The 14204-nt window shown below is 36.2% G+C and overlaps 1 protein-coding gene across 18 annotated transcripts in view; it reads right to left on the reverse strand.

Annotated features, from left to right (window-relative positions):
- Positions 1-14204, reverse strand: part of YEATS2 (YEATS domain containing 2) — a 115644-nt gene that overhangs the window by 80551 nt on the left and 20889 nt on the right. For all 18 annotated transcript variants that reach the window (XM_060419890.1, XM_060419892.1, XM_027957835.3 and 15 more), the window contains exons 2-4: positions 5225-5342; positions 1901-1998; positions 1294-1386 (exon numbers count right to left, since the gene is read on the reverse strand). In XM_060419890.1, the coding sequence (XP_060275873.1) occupies positions 1294-1386; positions 1901-1998; positions 5225-5324 (291 nt within the window). In that variant the 5' untranslated portion in view covers positions 5325-5342. The remainder of the gene's footprint in view (positions 1-1293; positions 1387-1900; positions 1999-5224; positions 5343-14204) is intronic.

Below are 14204 nucleotides of genomic sequence, written 5' to 3' on the forward strand. Positions count from 1 at the left end.
TACAAAAAGAAAGAGAAGACACATAGAGAGAAAAGTCCATGTGAAGTTAAAGGCAGAAACTGGAATGATGCAGCTATAAGCCAAGCAATGCCAGGTACTGCCAGTAACCACCAGATGTTAGGAGAAGAATCCTTCCCTAGAGTCTTGAGGGAGCATGGCCTACCCAACACATCTTGATCTTGGCCTGCTATCTTCTAGAAGCACGAGATAATAAACTCCTGTTGTTTTAAGCTATCAGGTTTGTGGTAACTTGTTATGGTAGCCCAAGAAAAGTAGTTCAGACTCTAAAATGTAATACAGAAACTTCTGCTATCTAAGATTAATATCTATCTAACTACTATCTAAGATTAATCTCAAATAATGCTTCAAATTTCTCCAAGTATCATAGATACTCTAAAGCTCCACGTGATGACAAGAAGACCCATACATAACAGGTATCTCTTATCGGTAGAAACCACAGGGAATGACGCAAAGCAGTATGCCACCACACTCCCCTCCATGAACCCTGACTGAATCCTGCCAAAAAAAACACACCAACTTTGAAGATATTTTGGGGAAAACTGAGAAAAATCTGAATATGGATTGGTTATCAGATAATATTAGGGGCTCATCTCTTAGGTATTATGACTACATAGAAGACAATCTTAGGATTAAGTATTTAGGGATGAAGCATCATGATGCTTGGAACTTACTTTTTAAGGTTTCAAAGAAAAATAAAGATGATAAAGTAAACTTGGCAAATTGTTAAAATCGTTGAAGCTAAGTGATGCATAAACAAGTACTTATTTCACCTTTTCTATGTATTTGAAAATTTTCCAAAAAAGTAGCCAGGAAAAAAATTAGGACTTCTTGAATAGGGTAAATTTACTGAAACTAAAAACTGCCATTCATTAGCAGTAAAAGGTCAGAGAAAAATCAATCGATCTATAATTTACTCCAAAGCCAACTATAAGGAAATGAGAGGAATAAGGCAAGTTAAAACTGAGGTGCACTCATCTTTGTATCTATACAACCTAACAACAGTGCTAAAAATTAGTTAAAGAAGAATTAAGTGAAAGAAAATAAAATGTTTGTTATCATTATTGACAGTGCAGAGAGGTATAACTGAAGGATATGAGTGAACACAATGATAACTGTATGTATTAATATATACCCAGGAAGGCAGGCTAGGCTTCCTGAATTTAAAAGGTCAATATGAGAAATTTTTGAAGGCAGGGATTCTACATCAACACTAATTTCTCTTCACACATCTATATAGGTGGCCAGAAATGACTGCTTATGAGGAAAACTTACCTCAGAAACTTTCAGAAGTCCTGCAGAAGCATAGTAGTTTGCAACAATGCAGGCACGAAGTTTATCCATCATCCTTCTTGCCTCAATTAGTCGCTAAAATAAATGTTAATTATTTTTAAAAATGGAAATAACAGAAAATATACACAAATGATTCATAAATAAGAAATGCAGATGACCCTGAAAAGTAATCAAAGAAAAACTAATAGAAATGACCATTCCCACCTCAGACTGGCAAAATATTTAAAAGGATGACAAAATATGATTTTTGCAAGAATATATAGACATATTAATAAATATGTATATTCACTGAGAAATGTCCACAAAGACATTTATTTGTGGTTGTCCACAAAGCACAAGAGCAAACAGGAATTACCTTTTGGGATAGAATTTCAAGTGATTTTTTTCTTTATCTTTTTGCACCATTTCATTTGAAGAAAAAAAAAAACCACCATAGATAGGTCTTTCTCCCATGAAATGAGAAAGCACCTTTTAAAAGAACCCATCAGAGGGGAAAAATACACTATAATTCTACTTCAACAGATTTTAAAAGTTCATTACATACAGTTTTTTTAATAGTTTTGTTTTTTTCACTATAAGATCATTATACCTGGTCAATGACCTCAATTTCATGTTCCTTATTCTTCATTTCAAGTGCAAATTGTTCCTTGATAATAGTCTCAATTTTCTGCACAGCAGCATCTCGAGCTGCACGAAGAACATAAAATAATCCAAGTTAGCATGCAGTTAGTCAGTTGCTATCTTGATTCAAGCAACAAAAGCAATCCCAGAACAGTACCTCTGAAGTGGAGAAGCCTAATTATGATCACCACAACCAATAATGAAAAGTTAACATCACTAATATTCAAGCAAACTGATATTATGTTTTCTGACATGATGCGCTGACAAGATTCCACCGCTCTGTGGCACTCCTTCTAAAAATGCTGCCTCTAACGACAGTGAACATCCGACAACCCTAAATTGAAGGATACTACAAAATTAACTGGCCTATATAATCAAATATTAAAGTCAAGAAAGACAAAGAAAAGTTGAGGTGACCACAAGAGACTAAGAGATATAACAACTAAACTAACTGCATGATTCTGGAGAGGGGGCAACAGTTATAATACTGGGACAACTAGTAAATCTTGAATGTGGACTGCAGATTAGATATGATGTAAAATGTTAAAATTTCCTACTTCTGATAATTGTACTATGGTTACATAAGAAATCTGTTCCAAGGAAATACACAAGTGTTTACAAGTGTCTTGGAGAAGGAAATGACAACCCACTCCAGTATTCTTGCTTGGAAAATCCCATGGACTGAGGAGCCTGGTAGGCTACAGACCATAGAGTCGGACACGACTGAGCGACTTCACTTCACTTTACAAGTGTCTAATATATCTTCTGATGATTTAGAAAAAAATGATGTGCATATATATCTGCCATGGGCGGAGTTCCGCCCATGGCATATATCTGCTTGCATAAATGCACTTGTGTGTTTGGGTTGGGGGTGGGAGGAAAGAATGATAAACCAACTGAGGCAAAATGAAAACAACTGGTAAATTAATCTGGGAAAAAGACATACAAGTTTTCCTTGTGATTTTCCTGACTGAAACCATATCAAAATAAAATTACCAAAAAAGAAAAAGAAACCTATGATGATTCTGAGAGAAACGTGGTGACTTCCAAAAAACCATAACCTCAAGGTAGAAAGTAAAGAGTTAGCTACAAGGAGAGGCAGTCTGTGACCTAAGAGCAGTTCATAAGAAGGCAGAAGTTAAGATCTAGCAAGCAAGTCAGTAGTTTCTGATCACAACTACCTGAAGGATACAGCAAAAAAGACGTCTCTGAAAGCAATTCAATTCAGATAATGACTGCTCAAAGTAATACGTAATTCAAAGAGTTAAAATATACTATGAAATGTAGACTGATTACAAGAGAATAAAAAAAGTTGAATGAAAAACCTGGGATTTTGCATAATGATCCTGTGTCTGTATTATGAAATAACTACCACCGGCTTTGGGGTATTTAAAAAATTACAGAGAAAATTTGGACCCTTGATCACCTATGTCATTTTCTCCCCATAATATATGCCACTAGACTGCCAATTTAAAACTAGTGCTGGCATAAGCATTCTTGTGGATATGCCTGCATTGAAGCAAATGACTAGCTTTCCTCATATCTGATGAAACGAATATTGCCTAGTTTTATGGTATGTATCCTTGTATACATAAACCCTGTATATAGAAACCAGCCGATTATCTTAGGGGAGGCTAAATCAAAGTCAGAGACTGTTATCACTGAAGGTGGATTTATCATAAGCTCCTCAGAAATAATTCTAAAATATCTCTTTCATGGAACAAGGAAAAATAACGCTAATAAAATGTCTGGGAACACGTTAGATTAAAGTTGAAATTATGATGTTTCCTAAAACAATCAGCTTTCCCAATTCTTATTTTTATTATAAAAACTGATATGCCATGCTATGCATTTGAATAATGAATTTAAGTTTCATGATACTTTCATATTTATTGGACTTGTTTTTGAAAGCAAATGACATATCCTTCTAAATAAAATTACAACTGAATTGGAAGAAAAGCTGCAGTGAGATGTTTTTATTATTTGGAATTTGATTTAATAACTTTCAGTCCACAGAGACTTCTGGGGTCCCTATGACTTGACTGCACCTACACAGACAAGAGTTTCCTTCACCATTAACCTTGGGGTCCTTGATGTTTGTGGAGCTACAATACCTTATGTATGACTCTGAGATCTTCAACTAGCTGTACTAACTTACATAGATTTATTATTTAAATAAACAGCAATATTTTGTTTTAAAAACTCAAATATAGCCACTTTTTTTTTTTCAGATAGCTTAAAACATTCTGGGTAATTGTAGATGATTTGGTCTTCCACTAATTATATGATCTTAGGCAAGTAACTTAATGCCTCTGCGCCCCCACCAGAGCTAAGTACAGAGATCAGTGTTTCCCAAATTTCCGTCATTTATATTCCACCTTCAAGTTACCTACCACATCTGAGAACCATGTGAAATATCTAATTAAGGCATTAAATAATATTCTTTAAAAACGTTAGCTCTTGGGGGGTTAAATAAGGAGTTTGGCATGAATATATACACATTACTATATGTAAGTTAGATAACAAACAAGAACCTACTGTAAAGCACAGGGAACTCTACTCAACATTCTGTGATAACCTATATGAGAAAAGAATCTAAAAACAATTGTAAATCAACTCTACTCCAATAAAGCATCTTCCCAGGTGGCACAGTGTTCAGAAATCTGACTGTCAACACAGTAAATACAGAAACACAGGTTTGATCCCTGGGTCGAGAAGATGCCCTGGAGCAGGAAATGGCAACCTACTCTAGTATTCTTGCCTGGAGAATCCCATGGACAGAGGAGCCTGGCAGGCTACAGTCTATAGGGTCGCAAAGAGTCAAACATGACTGACTGACTATGCGTGCGCACACACACACTCCAATAAAATTAAAAATTAAAAAAAAGTTAGTTTTATCCTAAGCAGTAGCCCTGAGACTACAAATCTGAAGAGATCATTATCTTTTCTATTGATATTAATATTAAAATAAAACCCACAATTCATGTACCACCTATAATCATTTCACATTTTAGTACACACATTGCTAAGACTACGATCACATCTAACATACAATGACAGTTAAAAGTTAAAGCCTGTTTCATTATTAATGCGTTCACAGTGTACCTGCTTTATGTTCTGTCCTTTTATGGTACACATGGTATATTACTATGAAACACAGCACTTAGCTAATCCCTCTCATAAACTTCTTCAAAATACACACAATAGTGGAAATGCATTTAATTTCCTATAAATCTAACAGCAAGGCATATGTCAACAAAGAAATAATTTCCTAAGGCAGGTGAATTTCTACCTGAATTCTCAATTGCTTTATGCCGCTTATTCGGAAGGGCCACAGATACATCCTCATAATCAGGGTCAGCTTCTTTGATTGTTCGCTTGATGCCAGACATGATGACATTCGTTCTTCACTGTGAAGCAATAATACATTAATTAATAATACTGCTTGGTCTCAACACTTATACGTGTACACACATACAAAGGGAATAAATATTATATAATACAGAAGCTTATAAGTCTATGTAAATACACACACATCCTTTTTAAAATCAAAGGCATAACTAACTCCAAAGGTTCACTGAAAAAAAAATCACCACCATCTGTTTTAAAACATGGATTTTCCTATCAAGAGAAAATACTTTAACAAGGCAACACATCATTTAGACTTTCCAAAAGAAGCCTGGCTTTCACAGAATGGCCTTCATAAGGAAAAGGAAAAAAAACAGATTTTCATGAAAACATGGTAAGCCCACACAGTATCCTGAAATCCACAGTACATCAAGTGTATTACAGAATATGAGCAATGTGTCTCAGTAAATAATTTATTGTACAAATCCTTTCTCTGGTACTTACACAGTATAGGCTATATAATAGGTACTTAATAAATACTACTGTTACCAATTATTATTATTCATAACAAACTGTATAGACATATTAAACTAACAAGCTTGCAATACAGTAAACAAGTCCTAGGTATACAAGTCTTTGAATAAAACGATCCCATAAGGCTTTAAATCTGCACTGTCCCAATACATGAGCCTCTAGTCATATGCAGCTCCTTAAAGTTAAGTTCAGTTCAGTTGCTCAGTCGTGTCTGACTGACTCTCTGCGACCCCATGAATCGCAGCACGCAGGCTGCGATCGCAGGCCTCCCTGTCCATCACCAACTCCCGGAGTTCACTCAGACTCACATCCATTGAGTCAGTGATGCCATCCAGCCATCTCATCCTCTGTTGCTCCCTTCTCCTCCTGCCCCCAATCCCTCCCAGCATCAGAGTCTTTTCCAATGAGTCAACTCTTCGCATGAGGTGGCCAAAGTACTGGAGTTTCAGCTTAATCCAAATTAAATAAAATTTAAAATTCAGTTCCTTTTCCTACATCTCAGAACACTGTTGTTGTTGTTCAGCCACCCAGTCATATCCGACTCTTTGAAACCCGATGGACTGCAGCACATCAGGCCTCTCTGTCCCTCACCATCTCCCAAAGTTTGCCCAAGTTCATGTTTACTCCATCAGCGATGTTGTCCAGCCATCTCATCCTCTTGACGCCCTCTTCTTTTGCCCTCAATCTTTCCCAGCATCAGGGACTTTTCCAATGAGTCAGTTGTTTGCATCAGATGACCAAAATACAGGAGCTTCAGCATCAGTCCTTCCAGTGAATATTCAGGGTTGATCTCCCTTAAGATTGACTGATTTGATCCCCTTGCTGTCCAAGAGACTTTCAGGAGTCTTCTCCAGCACCACAGCTCAAAGGCATCAATTCTCTGGCATTCTGCCCTCTTTACAGTCCAGCTCTCACAACGGTACATGACCACTGGGAAGACATAGCCTTGGCTATACAGACCTTTGTAGGAAGAGTAATGTCTCTGCTTTTCAACACACTGTCTAGGTTTGTCATCATTTTTCTGCCAAGAAGCAATCGTCTTCCGATTTCATGGCCGCAGTCCCTGTCCAGTGATTCTGGAGCCCAAGAAGAGGAAATCTGTCACTATTTCCACATTTTCTCCTTCTATTTGCATTGCAGTAATGGGGCCAAATGCCATGATCTTAGTTTTTTTAATATTTAGTCTTAAGCCAGCACTTTCACTCTCCCCCTTTACCCTCGTCAAGAGGCTCTTTAGTTCCTTTTTGCTTTCTGCCATGAGAGTGGTATCATCTGCACAGCTGAGTTTATGTTTCTCCTGCCTATCTTGATTCTAGCTTGTAACTCATCCAACCCAGCATTTCTCATGATGTGCTCAGTGTATAGGTTAAACAGGGTGACAGCAGACAGCCCTGTTGTACTCCTTTCTTGATCTTGTTCCATACAGGGTTCCATCTGTTGCTTCTTGATTCACATATAGGTTTCTCAGGAGACAGGTTAGATGGTCAGGTATTCCCATCTCTCTAAGAGCTTTCCACAGTTTGTCATGATCCACACAGTCAAAGGCTTCTGCATAGTTGATGAAACAGAGATAGATGTTTTTCTGAAATTCCCTTGCTTTCTCTACAATACAATGAATGTTGGCGATTTGATCTCTAGTTCCTCTTCCTTTTCTAAACCCAGCTTGGACATCTGAAAATTTGGGGTTCACATAATGCTGAAGCCTAGCATGCAAGATTTTAAGCATGATTTTATTAGCATGGGAGATAAATGAGATTGTCCAATGGTTAGCACATTCTTTGATACTACCCTTCTTGGGAACTGGGATGAGGACCTTTTCCAGTCCTGTGGCCACTCCTGGGTCTTCCAGATTTGCTGACATAATGAATGCAAAACTTTGATGGCCACATTCAAGTGCTCAATAGCCGTAAGTGGTTAGTAGCTACTAAACTGGACAACCGAGATGCAGAACATTTTATCACTTCAGGAAGTTCCCTCTGACATGCCTCCTTTCAGTGTGTTTCATTTATAATATTTCATGAGCCAGTTTAGGAAATGCTGTCCAGATCACCACTGTCCAAACGACACATAATGTGAGCCACAAACAGAATTACAATTTTTCTAGTGCCACATTTTAAAAAGGAAAAATTAATTTTAATAATATATTTCATTTAACTAATGTACCTAAAATATTATCATTGTAATAATATAATCAATATAAACAAATTATCAGTAAGATATCTTATGTTCTTATCTTTGCACTAAGACTTTTACACTTAGAACACACCTCAATTTGAAGTAGTCAAATTACAAAGGCTGAATAAGCACTGCATATGGCTGGTGTTTCCCTTACTAGGCAGTGAGTCTACTGACATACAGCTAAGAAAAAAGGTCCAGGGAGGTTAGAGGAGATGCCCCTTAGAGGATTAATCTATGACACAGAAAAGCCAAGAAGAGCTCCCTGATTTCCAAACCTCTCCTTTACCACTGATGGAGATTATTTATCTAACCAAAGACAAAAATATACAATATGAATTTACTAAAGCAATAAAGTTTTAAAATAAAATTAATGAAAATAAAACATTAACTTGAAAATATTTATTTTATCCACTCAGAGTTCAAAAGGAACAATTTAAAAGCCTCTCAGCTCTCAGTCCAGTTCCTTCACTCATCTCAGAGGTACAAGTGGGAGAGGCTGGGAGAGACTCATTATCTAATTTTATGAATATAGGTAAATCATGGATCTAGGAAAACATTTTTCCTATCATTGTTATCTTTAAAACAGCCCTAAGCCTAAAAAGACCCTGATGCTGGGAAAGATTGAGGGCAGGAGGAGAAGGGGAGGGCAGGAGGAGAAGGGGACGACAGAGGATGAGATGGTTGCATGGCATCACCGACTCAATGGACATGAATTTGGGTAAACTCCGGGAGCTGGTGATGGACAGGGAGGCTTGGTGTGCTGCGGTTCATGGGGTCGCAAAGAGTCGGACATGACTGAGCGACTGAACTGAACTGAAGCCTTAAAATGTCCTACAGCATTTATAAAAATCCCCCAACATTTATAAACATTCTAAATCAATGTTCGTTCTAAATTAATGTTCGTTCACAATCATCACCTACCAGCTCTAATTTAGAATACAGGTGAGTATTTTTGGAGAGGTCCTGAATCCAACTATTATTTTCTATTTTTAAAGCTTTTAAAAAGTGTGAGTAAGGTATTATTCTTCTAGCCTTCTTCATTTGGCCTGCAAATAGTTACAGAAACCCTGAAAAAATCTTGGGCAGTCACACAAAGAATACTTTCTTAAAAATCAATAAACCCCATTCCTTTTCCTTGCATACAGAAAAACAACAATGAAAAAAACCTCCTACTCAAGATAAACCTGGAATCAGAGGGAGATACAGTCCATTTTCCCATCTGTTTTGAGCCATACCATTTCCTCAGTGACCAACTATCTTCTACAGTTTGCCAAGAGTCTTACTGGATTATCTATAAAGATGAGTGAGTCCAGCACCACCTTCACTCATTCATCCTGTGGATTTCATAATCTTCATATTCTCCTCCCACACCTCATCTCCCCAGGTACTCTCTTGAGCAATGGTGGCTCCTCCCACAAAAGGCTGGGGATTCTTGAAGAACACAGTCTTTTGTTTTACTGTCACTTAAGGGACAAAGCAAAATGCTCTCTTGACTTCTGCTCTAAAACTGGGAGAATAGAAGGAAGAAAAGAGAAGAATATGGTGGTGGAGCAGAGGTGGGCTGAGTAAGGAAGAAACCAATGAGTGAACATATGCTGCCAAGGTAATTCATATATCATGCAGCCACTATAATGAAGCTTTCCTGTTATCCCTGGGTGTAGATTTGAGTTCCTGACGAACATATTCAGGAAGATTTATGTCTTAATGAGCATTTTTAATAATTCAGATCTGTTTCTGTTCTAAAGAACAATATTAAAGGACACACATGGCACATTCAAGTATATGCTAGCTCAGGGTAGGCACATGTGCTAAAGGCAGGCTCTCACCATGATGTAGTGAGTGGAATGTGTAACAAATGATCCATGTAACAGTAAGTTTTGGATTCATCTTGTTTAACCCTGAGATTTATGAAAAGGAAATATGAACAGCTGTTAGTGTCAGGCACAAGTCTGAAACAGAATATCCTATTAATCCTCTTAAGGTTTTGAATCAAATGAAATTGAAAAGAATACTGACATGTAAACTGTTCTTTTTTATTCAGTTACTGTTTATAATTTTTGAGAAAGGATTTTCTCCATACCAAGAGACCAAATCCAAATTCAGGAAAGTATGTAATGCTGAATCCTCTAATTTAAAATTTTTGTCTCTCTGAAATAGCCTCTTTATAAAAAGTAAACACTATCAACTTAAACTTTAAAAATATGCATTTCCCCACATTTCCATGTACAATGTAAGAAAGCAAAACTACCCTGTTATCACACCCATTCAAATAAGATAAACAAGTCTGAGTTTTTGAAAAAGGTTAAAGACCAAAAACAAGACAAAATCTTTTAATGCTCTATACTTTGAAATAAATGCCAAAATAAAAATAAATTTTTAAAGAAAACTGTGTAATTTAAATACAAAAAATGATGTAATATAGAGTCACTAGAAATTCTTAGTAAAAGGTTCTCAAAGGCTTACTAAAAGTTCTTAAGCTAGACAAGATGTAGAATTTCTATAAAGAATCTAATCCTGGAAACCTGTCTTACAAATACCAAACAGTATAAGATATGGACTACTCTTAAAATTAAATCTGGTAAGGTTCTTTGAAACTTTGCTAAGTGAGGTACCTTATCAATATACAGTTCCATGATCTCATGGCATTTGAATCTCATCAGAATCACTGAGTTCTGTGCTTTCACTAAAGATGATTTTTCCTATCTGATTTAAGAGGGGGGACGAGAGTAGCAATACAATCATTTTCCATCTGCTTCCATACAATGTTCCTAACATGTTAATAATGATTTTGTAATTCTTCAGCCCTGTTCTTTTTATATTTTTCATTTTAAAGTACCTTCTCCTTGGTAAATAAGACAACCAGTGCTCCTTTATTAAGCATTTGAATGAAAGAATCCATTCTCCCCTATTAACCTAATAAACTTTTCAAAAATATCTACAAAAAAACAAAACAGGAGAATGGGTAAACAACTGTAGTATAACTAATGAACTCCTGATCCAACCAACAACAGGAATAAATCTCAAAATACTTATGGTAAGTGAAAGAAGCCAGACACAGAATTATTATATACACACACATGCAAACAAAAAGATAGTAGCCATGGCAAGATTAATAACAGAGAGATAAATTAAAGCAAAAAACATTTAATACAGAAGAGTATGTTACTATTAAAAGACACAATCACAAAGATACATCAAACTATACATCAAACATCGTGTCAAGACATACAGAACAAACCAGAAACACAAGAATTCAAGAAAATCACAATCATAAGAGAATCTGAACATGCCTCTCTCTAAATTTAGAAGATTAAAAAAAAAACAGATAAAAATACAGATGACATACATAATGCAATTTACAAGCCAGACTTTCCAACTCTGAACCTAAAGGAATATTGCTTGAAATAGCTACAAAAATTCATTAAATAATATAAGTTATATGAAGAAACTGCAAAATTAGGAAATGTTATAAGCATATTCTCTGATTTCAATAAAATTAAACGTGACAATAACAGAAACTCACTATGATATGAAAGACAAAATAACAATAACAAACTATTTTTAAATTATCAATGAAAAGAATATATCTAGACCTATAGTCAAAAGGCATCCTTAGAGGGAAAGGACAGTCCAATTTCATTTGTAAATATGCACAGATACAAAATGAAATCCAGCAGGATATTAAAAGAATAGTTCATCATGACTAGAAAGTTTTATTTCCAGCAATAAAGTACTGGGGAGATCCTGAAGCAAGGTGATTTCCACTACATATGTCTAACACTGGACCTTTAGGAATATTTAAATCAATTGACTTTCGGTAATCCAAATACATATCATCCATGTCATAAATTACATTTTGCAAACTAAAAATAGCCAGCTTAAGAGAAGATTTTGTTCTGATATTCACTTAAGGTGGTACTGACAAAAACTCAATCCTAGTTATTCTACACTAGGTTTTATACACAAAACCAAGTACACAGCAGTCTCCCCTTATCTGTGGGGGATACGTTTCAAGACCACCAGTGAATGCCTAAAACAGGGTAGTACTGAACCCTGCTTTCTATTCATGTCTGCCACCCACAAATTTAATGTCTTTTCCATCTTTAACTCATCTGGTATGGGAAAAAAATAGGTCTTTTTTTTAGACCTATAACAGCCACAATGTTAACACTGGACCTGAATGGTGGGAAGCTGACAGAGGCTGGTTATTAGCACCAAAGTGACGTTAGCCACTCAGTTGATGTGGCCATCCCAATGTGACACGTAAACAGCTGAGCTAAAAAAAAATATTTTGTTATTTAAGCACTACATATTTCAGGCCCAAGATACCTACTTTCCTACTATAAACAAAACTGCTTAAGACACAGAAGTTGCTATATAAGGTCTGTCCCAGGATGCATTCATGACAGAACTCTGTCTCCAATCTTACAAAGTAACAAGAAAAAGAATTTAAGATCAAGGAGCTAGTCTAAATTATAGATGCCCTGCTTCTATACTGCAACAACTGGAGAGCTGGCCTGAGGTAGGTTTTACCGTTCCTTTACCCCATCCCTTTAACATACTCCAGACTGAGTCATCTGGGATGTTTAGGAGTTTTGAGATACCTACAGCAAATTCTTCTTAAGTGGGCAGAAGGTAGGCCATATAACATCCCTGTAACTTCCTTAAAGCCACTTTTGGACAAAAATCATTGGAATTATCTAAAGTGGTGATTCTAACTCATATGACAATTTTGTTATTTTAGTAATGAAGCCATAAAGTTTTCTTTCCAAGAGAAGCCAAAAAAAAAAAGGGGGGGGGGTGGTGGTTTGTAGATTTGTCTTTAGTCCCCGCTGGAAAGGAAAGGAAGGAACTGGACCAGATCAAGACTGTGTCGAACTCCTGGACACAGTCACTGAGAATATGTAAATTAAGCCAAATCTTGCACACTTCACTAAACAGGGATTTTTCACTAGAGCTTTCAAACTGACAATAAATCCTATGGGGATAAGTCTCATGCCTTTCTACCGGGTGCTGAGATGCTAGAAAGAAAACTAGTACCTTAAAACCTAAGACGTTTTTAAAAAATTGGTTTTTCTTTGGATAAACACTGCCTAAATCTAGAAAATCTACCTATTTACAAAAATCTACCTATTCATTTTATGGAATTAGATATAGCAATAGTTGCACCATTTTGTAGGTATACTAAAAAAAAATACACTTACACTGGTATGTGAATTAGATCTCAAGAAAGCTATTACAAAAAAAAAATAACAATGACAAACATGATTTATTAACCTTAAACAGAAACCAATTTACAGATTATCCTCCCCCAAATATGCATGTACGTGCTATGATGTGTGCACATTCAGGAAAGCAGGACAGTCAGCTGGGGATTCAACATTAACAAGACCAGGGGCACGGACTGTTAACACTTTAAAATTTAATTTTTTCATCGAATAGTTCAGATATTCAAAAAAGTATAAAATGACCAATGAGAGGGACACAAAGAGGTTCAAAGGATTAGCAATCTCCTATTTCTTAAGCTGGGTTGTAGCTAAGTATGTATTTTGATACCTTATTGTCTTCTTTAAAACATACCTTCCCGTGGTGGATTCATGTCAATGTATGGCAAAACCAATACAGTATTGTAAAGTAAAATAAAGTAAAAATAAAAATTAAAAAAATAATAATAAATAAAAAATAAAATAAAACATACCTTATTATATGTGCTCTTTAGCATATATATGATGTATTTCACAATTTTCAAAAATAATTTTAAAAATAAACTATGTATATATTATGGAATAAAAAGCAGAGATATTACTTTGGCAACAAAGGTCTGTCTAGTCAAGGGTATGGTTTTTCCAGTGGTCATGTATGGATGTAAGGGTTGGACTAGAAAGAAAGCTGAGCACCGAAGAATTGATGCTTTTGAACTGTGGTGTTGGAGAAGACTCTTGAGAGTCCTTTGGACTGCAAGGAAATCCAACCAGTCCATTCTGAAGGAGATCAGTCCTGGGTGTTCATTGGAAGGACTGATGCTAAAGCTGAAACTCCAATATTTTGGCCACCTCATGCGAAGAGTTGACTCATTGGAAAAGACCCTGATGCTAGGAGGGATTGGGGGCAGGAGGAGAAGGGGACGACAGAGGATGAGATGGCTGGATGGCATCACTGACTCGATGGACATGAGTTTGAGTGAACTCCAGGAGTGGGTGATGGACAGGGAG

This window comes from Ovis aries, chromosome 1, assembly GCF_016772045.2.
Source record: "Ovis aries strain OAR_USU_Benz2616 breed Rambouillet chromosome 1, ARS-UI_Ramb_v3.0, whole genome shotgun sequence".
In the NCBI taxonomy this organism is placed as follows: Eukaryota; Metazoa; Chordata; class Mammalia; order Artiodactyla; family Bovidae; genus Ovis; species Ovis aries.